The following is a 19,287-nucleotide window of genomic DNA, read 5'->3' on the forward strand; positions in this document are numbered from 1 at the left end:
CTACGTCCCGCTGTCCTATCAGCCACCATGGCCAGCCAGGCAGAGCCAACAATCGAGGAGATAAAAGAGTGTGATGTGGACGACCTACTCGAGTGGATCCAACAAAGGCAACCAAAACTGCTTAAGAGTGACGATCTCAAGAAATTACAAAAGGCGCGCGTCGACGGAGTTATCTTCTTGAAACATGCTGGCGATGCGGGGTTCTTCGAAAATAAATGCAAGCTGCCTATTGGGACTAGCGAGAGGCTCGCGGATCTGGCGATGGAGGTCACTGGTGTGGTAGAGAAAGACAATCAACCGAACCAGATAGCCGGCCGAAAGAGGAAAAGTAATAGCATCTTCAGCCTGGCTTACGATAACTAGCTAATAAAATTATAGGGAATAAAATAGGCACACCTGAGTCGCCCATTACACCAAAAAAAAAACGTCTGGCACAATCATTATCGGAGCTCGCTAAGCGTGCGAGCGAACAAACGAAGCAAATCACGACAATGATTACAAATATCCACAACTCTTCCATCCAGCAGTCCAACTCCGTCGATCCTCTTTCCGGAGCCATCGACCAATTCTCCGATCCCAAATTTAATGACACACTTGCATTCCCATTTGTCGGTTTCGAGGTACCAACTCGATTCAAGGTGGACAATGAGGCTAACGGAAATTGGTTATTCCTGGGAAGAATGAGGTTTAAAGAACTTTTCCAGACGCTGAACGAAGTGCGGAATAGTCGCAATCACTCCGCCCTTTGGCTCTACGGGACCCAGGGCTACGGAAAGTCTCATATGCTAGCCGCCCTCGTCTGCTATTTGGCTGCTCGGGGGGAACGTGTTATCTACATCCCGACTTGCCGAACGTTGCTTCAGGATCCTGTTAGTTACGTCCAAGCAGCAATGCTGTTTGCTTGGGCAGACGACGATGTCGCCACCTCAGAGATCATAAACCTGAACGATCAGGAGGAGATCACAGCCTTCTTACGGTCCCAAACAAACGTCATTTTTGTCATTGATCAGATGAACGCTTTGAAGATTGATAACTCTATGGAGGAAAAAGGGGGCCAAAACATATTTAAGTGGATAATGAGTTTCACTTTCGGGAAGAAAAGTGTCTTCAGCTGCTCCGCAAATTATTCGACCTACCTTGCACGGTCTAACAAAGAGAACCAGGACAGAGTGTTACGCGTCTATGGTGGGCTGAGCAGGGTAAGTTCTCTCATATTCTCAATATAGCTACTAACTCGATTAGGCGGAAATGGATCAGTGGTGGAAACGACATAACCATCTTCAGAGAGGACACTACACAAAGGATGAAATTGAAGACGTCACAGGCTGCATCCCATTGCTCTTAGATAAGTGCGTGGTGGGTGAGAATATTGAGTTGAAAATTCCCGAGTTACGCACTATCTCTGATAAAGCTGTTGGGTTTGCGCAGGAAATCAGATCTAAGTTCAAAGGTGACTCGTACGAATGGAATCGGTATGTTCAACTTTATTTGACATCCTAGGCATTATTGACTTGTCAGGTATTGCCAATATGCGAAGGCATGCTGCCTCCACACAAGAATTCCAGATGGATGGATCCAGCGACTCAACCTAATCGACCATCGGTACTTTTACCACCTCGACGATGACAGGATTGGAAGACTTACGTGTGGTTTAGTTCGCGACGCTATAATAGATCAGCTTCGTCAGTTGAACTTTCCACTCACCGTCACTGATTGTCTGGCTTCGTTGGACAAGTTTATAGACAACAATGCTGCCGTTGGGCATATGATAGAGCAAGCTATCCTCACAGCCATCAATTCGAAGGATTTAGCTTCTGTCACAGGAATTGGAAGTCCTATGGATGTTAGAACCCTTGAAGACTCGTCCAGCATCGAAACGAATATCATAGGTAAACCCGTGCTTTATCGCCCTAGCAAACACAATTTTGAGGCCATTGATGGTATGATTGTCTTGATCGAGTCATTGGAGACGGAGAAGAATACTCAAAAGGAACAGCCCACCGGGAACAGTACCAAAGGGAAAAAGCCAACCAAGAACAAGACTCAGAAAAGAAAACCGAAGTTGCTCATGTTCCCACTTCAGATCACAGTGGAACCACGCACTCACTCAGACTCTCATGCGATATTCTTCAATAAATACGCTGAGTGGACTGATAAACTTACCAAATTTGACGTGGTGCCAGAGTTCATCTGGATCACCCCAGAAGAGCTTGTCGACAAACATCACCAGGCTTCTGGCGGTGTGCCCGAACATAACGAGCGTTATATTCATATCAAGAACGTCAACATTGAGATCTGGGAGAAGTACGAAGCCGCCAAAGCAACCCAACGAATAACCGCCGCTAGTGGAAGCGTAAGGGGACGTCGTGGAAGCACAAAGGGAGGCCATGGGAGCACAAGGGGAAACCGTGGAAGCACAGGGGGAGGCCGTGGAAGCACAAGGGGGAGCGGTGGAAGCGCAAGCAGAGGCCACACAAGCACAAGCGAAGGGCCACAAAGAAGTCAAAGAAACATAGCCCGAAGCCACTAGAGGAAGCACAGGCCCGCATCAAGAAGTCACAGAAGAACTTACAAAACAATACTGGCGCATCGATCTCAAGATGAGGTCGATAGAAAAGCTTGTTACTTGGTCGGACCCTTGAATTTTGCCAGTGGATCTCGGTAGCTAGCCCTGGTGAATGTTTATTTTGTATGGGAAGATGTCCTTGGTATCATAGTAAATAAACATTCGCTACTGATGGTGCCCGGGACCCACTGGGCAAAATTCAAGGGTCTGACCAAGTACTCCTCATCTCCTTCTCCTTCCTCTAGCTTACTTGTCCTGTAGCATAGACACCAGCTAGTTGAATAGACTCCTGGTTACCGCTCACAGCCGTGACAATATTATGTAGCGTAGTCGGTAGGTTAGTCACGTGGGTGATATTAAAGCGGCGGGCGCTGGAGCCAAGACGTTTGTGGGATGACCTCCGTTTTCTGAGGTCCGGGGCATCGGTTTTCTTCCGCATTCTAGCTGTAATTGTAAGAGCTCCGATGGAGGAGCAACATCGTATGGTCTGGTCACGTGTCAGCACCGAGGACGCCGCAACCCCGGGTGAGACTCCAACTGCTGCCTCAAGCCGTGCATAATCTTCGACAGCCTAATACATTTCACCCACCCAACACACAATGCGCTGAACCCATTTCCATACCGCGCTCCATGGCGCTGGATCTGGACGAAGGATATGTTGCTCGGGGCCTAGCCCAAGGGGGAGTGGAAACTACCTTACCCATCTTCAATGTTGAACGCGTTCAACTGCAGTTCAACATCGCCTCCGACTTTGTTGCTGGTCAGGTTGCCAACAATGTCTTAATTCTTGCCCTTGCTACTGGACGAATTCTACGTATAGATTTGGAAAGTCCTTCAGACATTGATGGTTTGTTTCTGGACCCCACTTGTAGTGACGCAGCTAATTTGAGCAATGCGCAGATGTCGACCTCCCCAAGAAGACCAGCGAGGTCGGCCTCATACGACGCATGTTCCTCGACCCCTCCGCTTCCCATCTTATCATCAGCACTACTCTGGGGGAGAATTTCTACCTCCACAGCCAGTCCAAGCAACCCAAAGCTCTGTCGCGATTAAAAGGAATATCCATTGAATCGGTCGCGTGGAATCCCTCTCAACCGACAGCCTCGACACGGGAAATCCTCATTGGAGCCGTCGACGGCAATGTCTACGAGATATATATTGAACCCGCTACCGAATTCTACCGTCGAGAAGAACGGTATTCTGCACATGTATGGAAGATACCCGATGGTGCCGTCACCGGACTTTGGGCCGAGACCATTGATGGGAAACCTGATGTGCGAAGGGTAATTGTGGCTTCCCGCTCCAGACTATGTCACTGGATAGGCAAATCAGGTGGACGAGGGAAAGAAGGTTCAGCCTCCATCTATGCCGACCTGTTTTCCAAAGAAGCACCCATCACCCATGATACCACTGGAGCGTCGGCGACGGCACCATCTTCTTTCTCCGTTTCGCCTGAATCCCCGGAATCCGGAACGGACTCCGATCGAAGTTTTGCGTGGTTATATTCACAAGGGGTTTTCACCGGCAAACTATTGACATCTCCAGCATCATCTAATCTTGGTTCCAAAATCTTCCGTGAAGCCAAACTCCATCCTCGGTCGGTCTTTCCGGAGACGATATCTGCTCGGGGCGGACGAAAACTGATTCAAGATCCCATTGCGTCGGCGATCCTATCGCAGTGGCATGTTTTGGCGCTCGCCGAGGGGCGCATCGTTGCTGTCAACCGTCTGAATGGCCGTGTCGTCTACGATCAGGCAGTGTTGGAACCGGGACAGAGTGCACTTGGACTGGTGGCGGATCAGAAAAAGAACACGTACTGGCTGTTCACCAGTCACGAGATCTTTGAGGTGGTTGCCAATGATGAAGAACGAGACATTTGGAGGATCATGCTGCAAAACCAAGATTACGATGCCGCTCTCCGATATGCCAAGGGAGTCGCACAAAAAGACTCGGTCGCCACTGCTTCGGGAGACTATTTGTCGAGCAAAGGGCAATATTGGGAGGCAGCCAGTGTGTGGGGGAAGAGCAGTAAAGCATTCGAAGACGTGTGCCTCTCATTAATCGACCATGGCCAAGAAGACGCATTGAGAAAATACTTGATGGCCAAATTGGGATCATACAAGAAATCGTCCATCATGCAGCGGGTCTTGATAGCCACCTGGCTCATTCAAATCTTCATGGCGAAGCTCAATACTCTGGACGACATGGTGGCCACCAAAGCTGAATTGTTGGAGAACACCGACGCTGGTGGAGCGAAACAGGATTTGGAAAGGACGCGAGAAGAATTTCAAGAGTTTGTCACGAAACACAAATCGGATTTGGATGCCAAAACCGTGTATGAAGTGATATCCAGTCACGACAGAGAAGAAGAACTTCTCTTTTTTGCCAACACCGTCACCGATTATGACTATGTTTTGTCGTATTGGGTTCAACGAGAAAAATGGACGGAAGCCCTTTCGGTGCTGAATAAGCAAAGCAACCCGGAAACATTCTATCGGTACAGCAACGTCCTCATGACTCACGTGGCCACCGGGTTGGTGGAACTTCTCATGCGAAGAAGTAACATTGACGCCCAACGAATGATTCCAGCACTCCTGAGCTACAACGAGAACGCGAACGTGCCTTTGAGCCAGAATCAGGCGGTGCGATATCTGAATTTTGTGGTGACGAATAATTTCGAAGTCCCGGCCTCGGTGCATAATGCGCTGATTTCCATCATGGCCTCACATCCGTCACCTTCAGAAAGTCCACTGCTGTCATACCTTGAGAGTCAGCCCTCTCCTCCATTATATGATGCTGATTTTGCATTGAGGCTTTGCATTCAACATGACCGGGTGCAATCCTGTGTGCATATATACAGCGCAATGGGACAGTATCAACAAGCGGTGGAACTGGCTCTGCAGCATGATGATATTGACCTCGCGGCCATCGTGGCCGATCGGCTGGAAGGAAAGGACAAGGCGAGGAAGAGATTGTGGTTATTGATTGCGGAGAAGAAGATCCAGGAGGCGGCATCGATCAAAGAAGCCATCAGTTTTCTAAAGCGATGCGAACTCCTCAAAATCGAAGATCTGATCCCGTTCTTTCCCGACTTTGTGGTGATTGACGATTTCAAAGAAGAGATTTGTGAAGCCCTGGAGGAATATTCCCGACATATCGACAGTCTGAAGCAAGAGATGGATGTGTCCCAACATACGGCCGAACAAATCAAAGCCGAAATTGCCGCCCTGGACCATCGATATGCCATTGTGGAACCAGGAGAACGATGCTGGATTTGCACCCTACCTGTTCTGAGCCGACAATTTTTCGTGTTCCCATGTCAGCATGCCTTCCACAGCGACTGCCTGGGCAAGAGGGTATTGGAGAGTGCCGGGTCCAGCAAAAGAAAACGGATCAAGGATCTGCAAACTGAGGTCAATCAGGGGTTGACGGTAGGCGTGCAACGACAGAAATTGGTCCAAGAACTAGATGGACTGGTAGCTGAACAGTGCATCTTGTGTGGAGACCTGGGTATTAAACAGATTGACGAGCCATTCATCCATCAAGAGGACGATGTAGGGGCATGGTCTGTTTGACGGGAAGCAGCTTAATCCGTTTACATAATGGCTTATAGATGTATGAATGGATGCGCCTCAAGCCGTCAGCCGCAGTGGAATCTTTGTGGGTTGTCAAGAATTCTGGGGGGCGACAGGTCGGCCGGATTAGGCAGTGACTATATCGGAATGTCATTGGTTGGATGGCAACATAATATGGATTCCGGACTGCTATGTCCGAGGCGGTTGAACCCGTTCTTGGGATGTCGTTATCGCGTCAAACTCAGCTAGATGTACCGTAGTTGTTACATACCAGGACACCAAGAGTGATTGACATGGAAGAAAATATGGTAGGTGGTAGCGTGCCTCGGGGCGAATGTTTGTAGCAAGCACAAACGTTATGGTGGTTTGTTGTGCTCGAAAAGAATCAAACCCTGGAAAAGTATGGGTCTCCACGACAAAGACCCATGGCTGACCGTGTTTTGGTGGTGGAATTAAAGTGATGACAAATCCGGTGCTGTCCCAATCTCCACCAATGGGAGCCAAACGACTGCTGACAAACTTAACGCTCTTGGCCGTCGTCATCGTGAGAACTCTTCTATCTCCGCCCGTTCGCTGTTCACATTCAAATCTTTCTTACGTCCAGCCTCTTTGACCGAATTCGACCGTTTCTGCATCGAGGAAATCCAATTCCCTTGTCTGTGTCTGCGGCCGTGGCTTATCGTATTTGCTCCGCCGTCCATGCGTCCCATGCGTCACTGATTATTCAGAAGCCCTGTCCACCATACCCTCCACTCCCAGATCCTACGAGATAGTCGGACCACGAGGGAATTAGCAATGTTGGTCGTAAATGGTTCATGGTGGGCATGGGCTGGTGGATACACAATGACCTACGGTAAATTTGGCCGTTTCCAAAGAGCTGATATATCCGGTCCTCCTCTGTCCTTTCCGTCAATCTCTCATCTTCATCTTCGTCCTCAGGCTCACCTCTTCTTTCGACGAGCCGACCCTCTCGTCGTCAAGACAATCCTTTCGCCTACTTGCTGCCCTTTGCCCAGATTGCCTCGGACTTCTCAGACACCCAGTCTCATTCTGCCATGTCGGCTCTCTTACGAGATGCCCCGGTGGGCCAATTAATCCGTTTGATCAGCAGAAACAAATATCTCCAATATCCCGAAGAGAAAGCCGACTTCCAATGCCCTCCATCATATCAAGAAGCAGCCAAAGTTGCCTTTCCTTCCAACTCCACCACCCCCGACCCCGCCTCAGCAGAAGTCCTCGAGAAACGACTTGAAGACGTTCCAGCGGCAGAGAGTGAAAGTCAGGGTCAAGAGGCACTTACTACGGTCGCCACGGCAGCAGATCGTGAATCCCTCGCCCCTTCAGACCGCACACTGTCGAAAATCATGACTCGTGCCGAACTCAGCCAGGTCAACACCCGCGCCGACCTCGAACAAGCCTACACCAACGCCACAAGACAGGAAACCCTCAAGAATCAGCCTTCTCGTCCCATCCAGCCTGCTGTGACCGCTGACGGCACCATCCTTGTCGACTGGTACACGACAGACGACGCTGAGAATCCGCAGAACTGGTCGCGGGGGAAGAAAGCCGTGGTCGTCCTGCAAATCTACCTGTACACACTCGCCGTGTACATGGGCTCGGCGATTTTCACCCCCTCAGAACCCTACATTGTCGAGAAAATGGGCGTCTCCTCCAACGTCGCGGCCCTGGGTCTCTCAATGTACGTTCTCGGCTACGGCGTGGGACCTCTGATTTTCTCTCCCCTCTCTGAGATCCCGCTCATCGGCCGCAATCCACCATACATGATTACTTTGGGGATTTTCGTGATTATCTCCATTCCGACGGCCGTCGTAGACAATTTCCCCGCCCTCGTTGTCCTGCGATTCCTCCAGGGCTTTTTTGGTAGTCCCTGTCTTGCGACCGGCGGCGCCTCGATCGGCGACGTCTACTCGCTTCTCAAACTCCCCTACTTTCTGACCGGCTGGGCGGCCTTTGCGACCGCTGGCCCGGCTTTGGCACCAATCATTTCGGGCTTCTCCGTCCCCGTGACCAGTTGGCACTGGTCCCTCTGGGAAATCGTCTGGCTGGCAGCCCCGGTCTACCTTTCCCTCCTCTTTTTCCTTCCCGAAACATCGTCCTCGAACATCCTTCTCCGCCGCGCGGCACGACTTCGGCAACTCACGGGGAACAATAACCTCAGGTCACAATCGGAAATCGACCAGGCCAAAATGACCGTCACCGAAGTCGTAGTGGGCAACCTGTGGCGACCCGTGCAAATCAACGCGCTCGACCCCGCTGTCCTGTTTACTTCCATCTACACGGCCCTCATGTACAGTATCTTCTATTCGTTCTTCGAGGTGTTCCCTCTCGTCTATGGGACTGGCAACCCCGGCACGGCGACCCACGGCTACGGTATGAACCTCGGCCAAATCGGGCTAATTTTCCTGAGTATTTCCGTGGGCGTCAGTATTGCGATCGCCATCTACGTGTGGTACCTGCATTGGGTGTTCGAACCTGAAATTCGGATCACGGGTCTCGGCGAGCCGGAACGACGTATCATCCCTGCGTTGCCGGCGTGCTTTCTCTTGCCGATCGGGCTATTCCTGTTCGCGTGGACGGGCAACAGTTCGCCGAAAATCCATTGGATCGTGCCGACGATTGGGGTGGTGATTTTTACGATAGGCATGGTTCTCCCTTACTTCCCCCCTCCATCAACCGTTGTCCAAATATGCATTGCTGACTTGTCCGAATAGGAATCTTCATCCTCTTCCAATGTATCTTTATCTATATTCCGTTGACGTACCCACAATACGCAGCCTCCTTGTTCGCCGGCAACGACTTTGCTCGCTCCTCCATTGCCGCCGGCGCTATTCACTTCTCGAGACCTTTGTTCCATAACCTCGGTGTTGGGAGAGGGGTGAGTTTGCTCGCTGGATTGACAGTTGGTGGTATCTTGGGTATTTTTACCCTGTGGCGCTTCGGACCTTCACTGAGAGCGAGGTCGAGGTTTGCTGCGAAATAAATGACGGGGGATCAAGTGAGGTGGAAGAGTGGCTTTGGGACGAGGCTAGACCAATCCATGGTTGGTCTTGGTCTAGGTTCTTCTCTCTTGACTTGAAGACTAGGACATCGTTCTTGTCTATTACCTCATTGCATGATAGCAAAGCGCAAAAGGGGACGGCATACCCAATGACCACAAATAATCATTCAAAGCTGTTTTCCGTCATCTGTATGTGTCCAATAGCTCTCTTTTTTTCAGTTTCGGCATGAGCGCTGACGTTTGTTGGATGGACAGTCAGTTCAAACAAGGAATTTCGTCAACACCGTTGGGTGATATCATGTTCAGAGAAGAAAAAGGGGACGAGAAATAATTAGAAAGATGAGCTGGGAGAAGAGGCGGAAGCTTGAATGAAGAATGGCCGCCGGAGATGGAGAGATGGTAGTGGCTATCGTCTTTGTAGTACCCGTTTGCTCGTTCGTTCGTTCATTCACTCAGCTTATCTACCGTAATTTCCTGCCTAAGCGGAGGCAAGGTAGGGCTAACATTCCCCCACATCGACCTGCTTTGAATATAATCTGAGGGATATTACGGAAACCCAGCAAACGAAGCTGGTTACCAAAAACCGGCATCCAATTCCGTTGGCAAAACACTAGACCGGCCGAGGGTATGATGAACAGGATAAAATAGCGGTCACGTATGAATCCCATGCATTCTCGGCGCAAACACAAGCCAAATCCCAAGTTCAAGCGCAAGACCAAGGCCCGGGTCAATTCAGAATAATGATTTTGTTTCAATGTATGGACAACCTCCGCAAAAGAAGTCTTCAGTGATTCCCATCTCTACCCGGCCCGACATACCCATTCCTGCAGACTGATAGAACTCTAACGCTGCACATGTTGGCCCGCTATTCTGCTCTTAAACTCGGATTTGACTTTGGTCCGATCGGGAGGAGGAGGCTGTGGTTTGGAAATCTCCTTTGCAAGCGTCTTTGCGAAGAGAGTCTGTGGTTTGGTGTTCCTGTTCGACGAGTGTCAGCTCACGCTAATGGGTCGGAGACCTTGAAACAGGGGATTGGATGGCACGAGAGAGGAGCTGAGTGTGGCCTTTGCGCTAGGAAGAGGGAGGGGAGGCAAGAGAGGGATGTAGATGACGGAGTAGTGGTGGTGATGAGTGGGCAGTCTCATGGGGCCGTGGATAAGGAGATGACGTGTCAAGTCGATAGAAATCCTATTTTGTTCGTCTCTTCCATCTTCACTTTCGATGAAGAATAAAATTTGTAAACGATCCTTTTTCCTGTTCCTGGCTTGACGCGAACGCCGTTGTTGGGTTTCAACAGGATTCAAAGAAAGGTCAAAACACAACATACATAAATCTTCGTCCCTTGATCTCGCTTAGTTTCTTCGTCGTCGGACTCGTGATGGCATCTGAAGGGGAAATATAGGTTCGATTCTGATTCTGACTTGGGTTGACCATCTGTTTCGGCGCCGCATGATGCTCGAATCGCGGTATGAATGTTTCATCCATCTTTCCTGCTGATTTTGATTTGGTGGGTGAGGAAGTGTTTGGAGAACGCTCGTTGAGAGGGTTCGAGGTTGTGAGGGAGGATTTGGTGGGAGACATGGTCCGCTTGAAGTAAAGCGAGGATTTAGAGGTGTGGATGGAGGAACTCGTCGGGGGTAGAAGGGTTTGATCGGGATGTTGAATTTAGATATTTGCCGACTTGACGGAGCAGAATTGAATAGCACGGCTGCCTGTTGCGATGCGTCTTCGTTGCCCAGTGATCGGGGCCGGGCCTTCTATTTTTTGAAGTTCACACCGTCTGCAGGGATGTTGATGAAACCCATGTTTGGATTGACGTCTGCCAAGATGCCGATAGTGTTGACCAGACAACGAGATAAAAGGTGTTCATATCCAGACTCATGCACGGCTATCGACTTGAATTAGTGAATAATTGTATTGTTAGTAAAATGATGGTTTGATACGTAGAACCCACTCTTTCCGACCTGCAAGTGTGTTTTGTATACCTCCATGTTCCGTTTCCGGGCAATAGTTCAATTTCTATCATCCACCACCGCAACATCATCGTTCCGGTACATGAAGAACTGAACAAAAATGGCCAGATCCAACAACAACGTCCCCAAACTGCCAGCAATCCAACTGGCATTGACAGCAATATACCGAAGATAAATATTTCGGGCCTCTCCCGGCCGACACGATCCCGGATCTCGACAAACAGGCGAATACGCCAAAATTGACATGACATAGGTCGTATTTCCGATGCAGGCAAAGAGAAAAAATAACAATGAGACGCCTTCCGTGCTTTTTCGTCGGTAGTTGAGGAGGAGTTGTGGCAACCGAGATCCCAAGTAGAGCACGGCGCAGAGATAACCAAAGATCTGTCCGAGCATGTCGAATTCAAGCGGCTCCGGTTCATCTTGCTTGGTGTGATGATGACGTCGTGATTTATGGGCACCGATCCACCAGCCGAAAACGCCGGCGGCACACACCAGGAGAATGGCAAAGGTATTGAATGCGGCAGCTTGTAATGCACTGGCGGGTTTGGCGTATTGGACGGCTCGCGGATCGTTGGGTTTGGGCGGCTCAATCAGAGGTGTGACAGGTGACAAATGTGTGCCATCGATCGAGAGATGTCGACGAAGTTGAGAGATTGAACTCGACCGCTCATTCTCATCTCGTGAAGGCGGCTGCGTGGCAGAACCACTGTGCAGTAAAGGACGAGTCTCGCTGCTGCTGTCAGCATTGCGAGTCCGAGTCTCCGACGGGACGTCGTCAGTCAATGTGAATCCGCGATAATAAAAACACTGGCCCAAGAGGACAATGTCGGCGAGGGTGTAGTAGACGGCCAGGATGATCATGGTAGGCAAGACGCCTTGAAGAATCGCTCCGAGGATGTTGAACACATCTCCGGCGAGCCACACCACAATGAAGACAATCGACAATCCTTCGGCGGATCCTCGTCGGAAGTTTTCGATGATCTGAGGTGAGAAGACCACCACCCAACAAGCAATAGATATAGAGCCACAGATGCCGGAGAGGGCCTCGATGTCGAGAGATGTCCTTTGCTGTGGTGGAAACATGGTGGTGTATACTTCGTTATGTCACTCTTTGGTGAGCCCACAAGCTCGTCTCTGATTTCATCGAGCCACACTTTGAGCGATGGACAAGATGGAAACAGGAAAGGGAAACGAAAATAACCACCAGGAATGTGGGCAGACGGGAGCCCAACAGCTGGAAGTGACTAATGGAAATGAAGAAGTGTGACATGCGAGGTCCGGGCCCCCCCCCCCCCCCCCCCAAAAAAAAAGTTTTCGGCACATGCGACAGCGAAACACTGAAACCGTAAAATCTGGGGAAATGCTGGCACCGATAAACCTAGCTGCATGAAGTCCCAGGTACTTTCGGGGCTGTATTAATTTCTATTCGCCAGCAAGTACTCGTACAGTACAGAATACATCAATTTGATCCCATTTAGGCTCTGACCTACCATGTCATTTCAATGATCTATCCCAGTCCGTCAAGTTCCAGAAATCACCCATCCATGCCTGCAACGGATATAATTTCTCAGAATTCCGACATCGTGACCATGCCCATGAATAAAATATATTCAAAATCATGCAAGGAAACTCCAGTCGTACATCATTACTTCCGCTTCCCACCACATCCGAACAGCGCTGGAAATCCTCCACCACCTTTATTGTTCTCTGGCTTCGGTTCGGGCGACTTTTGCTTCTCACGGAACGCAAGACTGCTTAGATCTTGACTGTTTTCCCACCATGGTAAATCCTGTTGAATGTCAATTCCTAGGCCGGCCTCTGCGCTGGTCCCGGGCGTCACACGCCAGTTTTTCAGTTCATTTGTCGTCGTTTCACTGGCTTTGGAGGCTTGCATCTTGCTCCATGTCGTAAACAGATGATCTAGCGCACTTGTCAGTGACGGGTTCGTCTAGAATTCCAGGGTTGGCTCATCTCGTCGTACCATACTCGGCCACTAATTTTCTTAGCTCTCGCAACACCCGGGTCTTTTGCACCATCTTCTCGGACGGACTTCCGGCTGATGTCGAGTTTTCCAACTTCAACAGCTCTTGCTCCAGCAGCGATATCTCGTCCTGCAGACACAAGAGAAGTCGGACATGAACGTCGTCAAACCGACGAAACACAATGACATTCTTCTCGGCCATAAATGCTGCCATTCGCGCATGCTCCAAGGCACGAATATTGGAAATGGTGGACGGCACAGGATCGTCCCCTGGCGTCTGGGCTGGTCTTTGAGACCCGTTTTCACGCGTGGATGGCCTTCGAGCTTGAGGAGGTAGTTGAGGGAGGGGCGTTGTCGGGGCCGGCGTGGGCACTTGGGAATCATAAATCGTCGATCGTGGTGTTGTTGCACGAGAATCTGCTGATTTCCTTGGCTTATGCCGTACCGAGGGTGGCTTGGGAATAATGTCTATGTCTTCTGAGAGGGAGTTGCGTTGCGACCGCATTGAAATGTTCGAGGGATGAGAATGTAGCGCCCGTTGACGTCGTTCAGACGCAGAGGATTTGGCCGGCCCCAATCTCGGAGTCGACTCCGGCGGTTGAGGCGGATCGGTGGGTGGGAGCTTTGGAGAGGGCAGAGCTTGGACGACAGGAATCGATGTCACTCCGACAGGCACACTGGGACCTAATCGAGGTGAGTCCTGAGGTGTTTGAGGTAAACTAGGAATTAATGAGGGTCGTGCCATCGAGGTGGCCATGGGTGCGACCTGTTTGCGATTATACTTGGATGTCGGGGGCAATACCGTCGTCCTTCGCGTGGAAGTCATAGAAGATCTGCCATTGACATTGGCGAGGGAGTCTTCATGCTGGTCCTGGCGCGGCTCTTGACGACTTGAGGTTCGTTCTTCAGCGACGCTAGCTGTTCCGTCGGTACTGGGTGCGCTCGGCCCCTCCCCAGCTGCTTCTGTCCCCACGGAAATCTTCTCTTCACTAGATGCGTCTCCAGTTGATGTCTGTCGGCGATGTTGTCCGCGTGGTTCATTCTGAGCCGGCTGGACGGGACCTCCGAGACTCGATGACGGATCGACACCGTCTTGTGGGCTTTGCGACCTGGAATCCGACGACGCTATACTTTCAGGCGCCAGGGAACTTTTGGAGTAGTTATGCGAGAACCCGGGACGAGGCTTGGGAGAGTTGGACGACGTGGCGGGAAATAAGGAAAACGAGGCATGTCCAAATGGGGAGGCTTCTTTCTCAATCGAGGGCGAAGATGACTTGAACGCGGCGCTGTCCAGGACCGGAATCCAATTGGGATCATGAATGTCGGGAGTGGGATCGGTATTGAAATAGGACCGTCTGCTTGTGGGCAGTTCAACGGGCGCTATGACGGTGGCCATGGTGGGAGTTCTGCTCTCGGTAGGTGACTCGAAAGGAGGATAGGATGTAAGTATGGGAATGTTAGGGAGAGACGAGGTTCGGAGAGGTAGAGAGAACGTGGAAAATCGGTAACGGAGGCCGCGTGCATTCGAGGAACTCTCGTCGCGTCTATGGCGGAATCCGGCATGAGGGATCGGGCACCCGGTAGAAGGATCACCTGTCGTTCAAAGCAGACGACGATGAATAGAATTCCTTTGTGACCGGGTATCGGCACCAAAGCAGACCAGGATGAGGCTGGGACCGGGGCTCTGGGAGTCTGGGACACAAGAGACGCCATGTCAGTTCGGCCATGATTTTTAGTGATGTGTAGCCAGTAGGGAGGAAGAAAATTGGAATATTGGGGATCTCTTAATCCCATGATGCGTGTATCCGGATCCAGAGCCCATGACGACGGGCTCGAGCCACAGGGGGGCTCATGCAGGTACAACGGGGCAACCAACGAGGATCAGTGAACGGAAGGCTGCGCGAGACCAGAAGCAGGAAAGCTCTGCGAGACGAGTGCTTGCTAGGGTAGCTTACGGTTATTCTGGCTCGACATTAGGAGCATCAAAGTTTGACAATTCTTCGAACACCAAACCCAAAGGGGGGGGGGCCTGAAGATTGAGGGATACAAGCGACATTGCTGCTGACACGATGAAGAATGTTTGGGGTCCAGGAATATACAATAACTCTTCTTAGCAGGCTCAGAGTGAGTACATCGTCAGGCAGTCATGCAGTTTGTTTGTTTTTTGTAACAGCAGTCAACAAAGCCATGAACTCAAACTCATCTCTTTCACACTTGAAACCTTCCCGCATACACCATCCTCAAACACAGTTTTGCTTCCAAAAGCGGTCGGGCCGTTTTTCATTTGGGATCAAACCCCTGTCCCACTACGCTCGATGGCGTTGGGGCCAATTGCACCAGTCTCAAACCTATGAGATGGGTAAAACGCGTCCACGAGCCAACAGGGGGGAAGGATCTTCGGCTGAGTCTTTGATCTCCAAAACAGGTAATGGTTCTGATTGACTTCATCATTTTTCATAGATAAGTAGTCAGTAGATGTATCCGTCTCGATGACACCCTCTTCCTTCAAGAATAATACCCGAAGTCCCACCCTTGCCTTGACTGCGTTTATGCATTGGCTCCGTCCATAAAACGGGTTCTCCATGCGTTGAACCGTAACTGTTATGTCCCGTACCTTTCGCCCCTTCTCTTGAGACTGAATTTGCTCGTCCAAAATTCCACAGGGGTATCCACACTCGTTGTCGTCAAGCATGATTGTCATCTCATAAACACTGACGCCACCCGATCGTACCAAGACGGTTTCCCAAATGTTCCCGCTGTCTTTGTCCCTTCTTTCCGAAACTCCATGTCGAAAACACTGAACAAGCCACACTGACCATATCTGGATGTCGTTACAGTTCTAGTCGTGTCATCCACCAGATGAAAACAATGCCCCAACACCTGTTCAATGTTCTTTGGGCAGGCGGAGCCGAGAAACCTCCCCTCCCAAAAAAAAAACCGAGATGAAAAAGTCGAATCCGAATCGTATTGGGAAGAGGAGACTGTGAAGCTTCGTCAGAATGACGCAGAGTCCAGTATCGAGAGGCTTCTTCCCTTCTTCCGTTTCCCCCGCCTCCACCATACTATTTGACCTCTGGCTTCGGCGCAGGAGTTCCATCGCCGTCGACCGTGCTGCTGGCGTTGGTACTTGGTAAATTCGAGCTGCGGCTACTAGTGGATGTGGTCGGGGGACCATTGCCCCCAAAAAGCAATTTTTCCATAGCAACTACTTGCTTACCATAGCTGGTCCGTCGCAGAACGGGATAGTTGTGCTTCATGTCGGCCGCCAGGGCCAGCAACTCGGCACCTTGCAGCTGAGAATATACCTTTTCTGTTCTGGTCAGTGCACGGTGAGTCGATGCCGAAGAGTCCCCGAGACTTACGCAAGACATAGTTCCCATATTGATCTCTCATGAGTCCCAGTACTGGGGTAACGCCATGTTCATTCGGTGCGGTCAATCCACGGAGAATTGCCGTCCGCTGGTCGTCATCGGCACAGTCGATGCTCTTCTCCACAATGTTGCTGGCATATTTGTGTTTGGAAAATGTCAGAAGTTGTTGAAGCACAATGTTGACAACGTGTCGTCGATCGTGCGGCTCACCGTTCTGGATGATATGTTGCACCACATAGTTGCCATATGAATCACTCACCAGGGGGAGGATATGTTCCAGAAGCTCGTCCAAGATGATTCGCTTGGCCTTGGGTTGACAATGTTCAAGCATACGTTGAACCACTCGACACCCATATTGATGCGTCGACATCTTCGCCATTTGGCCGCGGTGCGCGTCGACAATGAACTGAATATGTTCTCCGGGAATGCGTTCAATGGCCTTTTGCACGACATGATTGCCGTTTTGATCTTTGACCACTTTCAGGATTTGCAAATTGGGCCCATCCAACTCCTTGACCAAACTCGCTTGTTGATCGGTCAAGACATGTTCAAATGCCTTTTGCACCACCCGGCAGCCGTACATTTGCATCGACAAATGCAGGACGTGGCCCTTCATTTGGTTGGCCAGGATCTTCTTCTGCGACTGATTGCCATGTTCAAATAGCTTCTGAATCACGTAATTTCCAAACACATCGGTCATAAGCTGAAGCACATTGGGTTGGATTTCCTTGAAAATCTGTTCCTTTTCGTCACTGTTGGCCGTCTCAAGTTTCTGCTGAATGAATCGGGAGCCATGTTGGTCGCCGCTGAATTCCACCACGTAGTTGTAGATGTCTTTGAGCTCGTATCGCTTGTTGGTTTTGCTGTTCATGCGAAAGTCCTCGAGCACTGCGCTTCGGATCACCTGACTTTGCTCAGGCTCACGAATAGGAATTCGAGGGGCCGAAGGGAAATTGTTCAAACCAGGGTGGCCGGGTAGAATGTACGGGTGTGCGAGTGGGTTCATTCGCATCGGTTGGGCCGGAGGGGAAATGTCATACTGAACGCCATTCCTCGTTTGTGATTGCAAAGAGTTCGGAGCAAAATGGGTGTGATCGAATGAATAGTGTTCCATATTGGGAAACTTGCGATCCAACATCGATGGGTCATGGTGTGAAGAACCACTAGAGAGACCACTTGCAGGGGTGCTCCGAATAGACTGAGGCCCCGTGGGAGGTGTCCCAGTCGCCGAATAACGGGGGCTGTGAAGACTGCTTCGATAGGTACCGGCCGACGGTGAGAGAGCGCCATGTTCGGCATAAGCCAACCCACCGTAGTGAGGAGCGGCTTGCGGGTCCAAACGAGACTCAACGCTTTGTACATTCGCTGATGATGGCTGGAACGGGCTTTCCATGGGATTGAAAGGGAAGCTTCGCTGGGCAGAAGCATGTGCTGGTACAGGGTAAATATCGCGTGGATACTGGGGCTGGGGAAGAGAAGTCCGTCGCGCAGGAAGAGTATCCACGGCGTCTTGTGCCTGGTCAAAGCTCAGAGCCCGCAAAGATCGGACAGCCTCGTCCAGATTTGTGTTCGGCATCGAATGAAATTGGTCCAGGCGCTCCGCAGTCAAAGAACGGCCGCTCCCCTTTCCACAGGTGGGTGAGATGAAATCGGATTTGGACAAATTATCGGGTGCATATCCAAATGTCGGTCTGGTCGCGGCGTAGCTGTTGTGCAGCGGGTATTTTAAAGTGCCCCCATTTGTCATACGGGCTTCCTTTGAAGACGGTTCCTGATCCCTTTCGAATTCACGGATCGAGGCAAAGATGCCATTGGTGTTGTTGACCTTGTTCGAGTGGAAAGCCTGTATCTGAGGGCTGACTTCACTTCGACTAAAACTAGTGGACCGGCCTGGAGAGTGCAGGAATCGTGAGCCGGTCGTAGCAGCACGACATTGCTGCTGAGTTTGCTGTGCATCTGAGGGTTCGTCTTCCACATCTGGAGCACTCCCCGCAAACAAGCTTGACTCCGCTAAGCCCCTGTTGGAATTGTTGTCGATGAAATCCAGACCTGGATTCTGTCGGTGTTTGATTGGGGACAGAGGTTGACCTCTTGGCCTCGACGTGAAGCCGGTCATGGTGGCGATGGAGTTCCAGGGCATTTGGGATGGCAAAGCATTTCCGTTATTGGATTCAGTCGGTGTCAGCAACGAACTTGGTGTCAATCTGTTCGGGCCGTAACTTGAGGACGAAGTTTGACGAACAGGCGACGCCAGGAGATGGTCAGGAGGACCCAAAGTCTCATCTTCCCCAGCCCGCATACGTGTCATCGGTTCATCATCTACTCCAGTGTCCAAGAATGACTTGCTTGTGCCCCAAATCCGACTTGAAGAATTCCAAGCGCTCTTTCCCAGGTCAAAATCAGTGCCAATACCCAGCTGTGGTCTGGAGGAAGATGTTCGTTCAAATGCTGAAATTCGCCCGTTTCGTACCTGACATCACCCTTGTCAGCACCACTCCCCCCCCCCCCCTTCAGCAGGATCCACGGTGACCACACTTACGTTTTCCACCGCCGCACCACTCTCCATCGTGGTAAATGGGGCTGGTTGAGCCAGCGAAAGTAAGTATAAAGTCGTTCGATAAATCCCAGGAAGTGGGATATGTACAAAGACTTGGTCGTGATCTGGGGATACGAATGCCAACAGGGCCGAGCCGGGGGAGAGGGAAAAAAAAAAGGGAAAAACAAAAACTATCGACTACAGAACCCCAGTCCAGTCAGTGATTTGGTCTGAGAGGTGGTTTTCCCAGGATACGGGAGTGG

At 50.8% G+C, this 19,287-nt stretch overlaps 7 protein-coding genes across 7 annotated transcripts; 3 read left to right on the forward strand and 4 right to left on the reverse strand.

Annotated features, from left to right (window-relative positions):
• Positions 1-27: 27 nt before the first annotated feature.
• Z518_01092 (uncharacterized protein) lies at positions 28-2,516 on the forward strand (the record flags this gene model as incomplete). The annotated part of the gene is made up of 5 exons (XM_013421693.1): positions 28-328; positions 379-1,199; positions 1,243-1,472; positions 1,519-2,353; positions 2,385-2,516. 5 exons carry the CDS (start codon positions 28-30, stop codon positions 2,514-2,516), a joined length of 2,319 nt encoding a protein of 772 aa, XP_013277147.1.
• A 680-nt stretch (positions 2,517-3,196) lies between these two features.
• Z518_01093 (uncharacterized protein) lies at positions 3,197-6,141 on the forward strand (the record flags this gene model as incomplete). The annotated part of the gene is made up of 2 exons (XM_013421694.1): positions 3,197-3,413; positions 3,467-6,141. The coding sequence occupies 2 exons, from the start codon at positions 3,197-3,199 to the stop codon at positions 6,139-6,141; spliced, it is 2,892 nt and encodes a 963-aa protein (XP_013277148.1).
• A 1,055-nt stretch (positions 6,142-7,196) lies between these two features.
• Positions 7,197-9,142, forward strand: Z518_01094 (uncharacterized protein; the record flags this gene model as incomplete). Its single annotated transcript, XM_013421695.1, has 2 exons — positions 7,197-8,745; positions 8,874-9,142. The coding sequence occupies 2 exons, from the start codon at positions 7,197-7,199 to the stop codon at positions 9,140-9,142; spliced, it is 1,818 nt and encodes a 605-aa protein (XP_013277149.1).
• Positions 9,143-10,002: 860 nt separating this feature from the next.
• Z518_01095 (uncharacterized protein) lies at positions 10,003-10,741 on the reverse strand (the record flags this gene model as incomplete). Its single annotated transcript, XM_013421696.1, has 2 exons — positions 10,003-10,138; positions 10,488-10,741. The coding sequence occupies 2 exons, from the start codon at positions 10,739-10,741 to the stop codon at positions 10,003-10,005; spliced, it is 390 nt and encodes a 129-aa protein (XP_013277150.1).
• A 431-nt stretch (positions 10,742-11,172) lies between these two features.
• Z518_01096 (uncharacterized protein) lies at positions 11,173-12,219 on the reverse strand (the record flags this gene model as incomplete). Its single annotated transcript, XM_013421697.1, has 1 exon — positions 11,173-12,219. One exon carries the CDS (start codon positions 12,217-12,219, stop codon positions 11,173-11,175), a length of 1,047 nt encoding a protein of 348 aa, XP_013277151.1.
• A 562-nt stretch (positions 12,220-12,781) lies between these two features.
• Positions 12,782-14,513, reverse strand: Z518_01097 (uncharacterized protein; the record flags this gene model as incomplete). Its single annotated transcript, XM_013421698.1, has 2 exons — positions 12,782-13,056; positions 13,118-14,513. The coding sequence occupies 2 exons, from the start codon at positions 14,511-14,513 to the stop codon at positions 12,782-12,784; spliced, it is 1,671 nt and encodes a 556-aa protein (XP_013277152.1).
• Positions 14,514-16,179: 1,666 nt separating this feature from the next.
• Z518_01098 (uncharacterized protein) lies at positions 16,180-19,054 on the reverse strand (the record flags this gene model as incomplete). Its single annotated transcript, XM_013421699.1, has 3 exons — positions 16,180-16,427; positions 16,480-18,958; positions 19,028-19,054. 3 exons carry the CDS (start codon positions 19,052-19,054, stop codon positions 16,180-16,182), a joined length of 2,754 nt encoding a protein of 917 aa, XP_013277153.1.
• Between the last annotated feature and the right edge of the window lie 233 nt (positions 19,055-19,287).

The sequence above is a fragment of the Rhinocladiella mackenziei genome, assembly GCF_000835555.1.
Source record: "Rhinocladiella mackenziei CBS 650.93 unplaced genomic scaffold supercont1.1, whole genome shotgun sequence".
Taxonomy (NCBI): Eukaryota; Fungi; Ascomycota; class Eurotiomycetes; order Chaetothyriales; family Herpotrichiellaceae; genus Rhinocladiella; species Rhinocladiella mackenziei.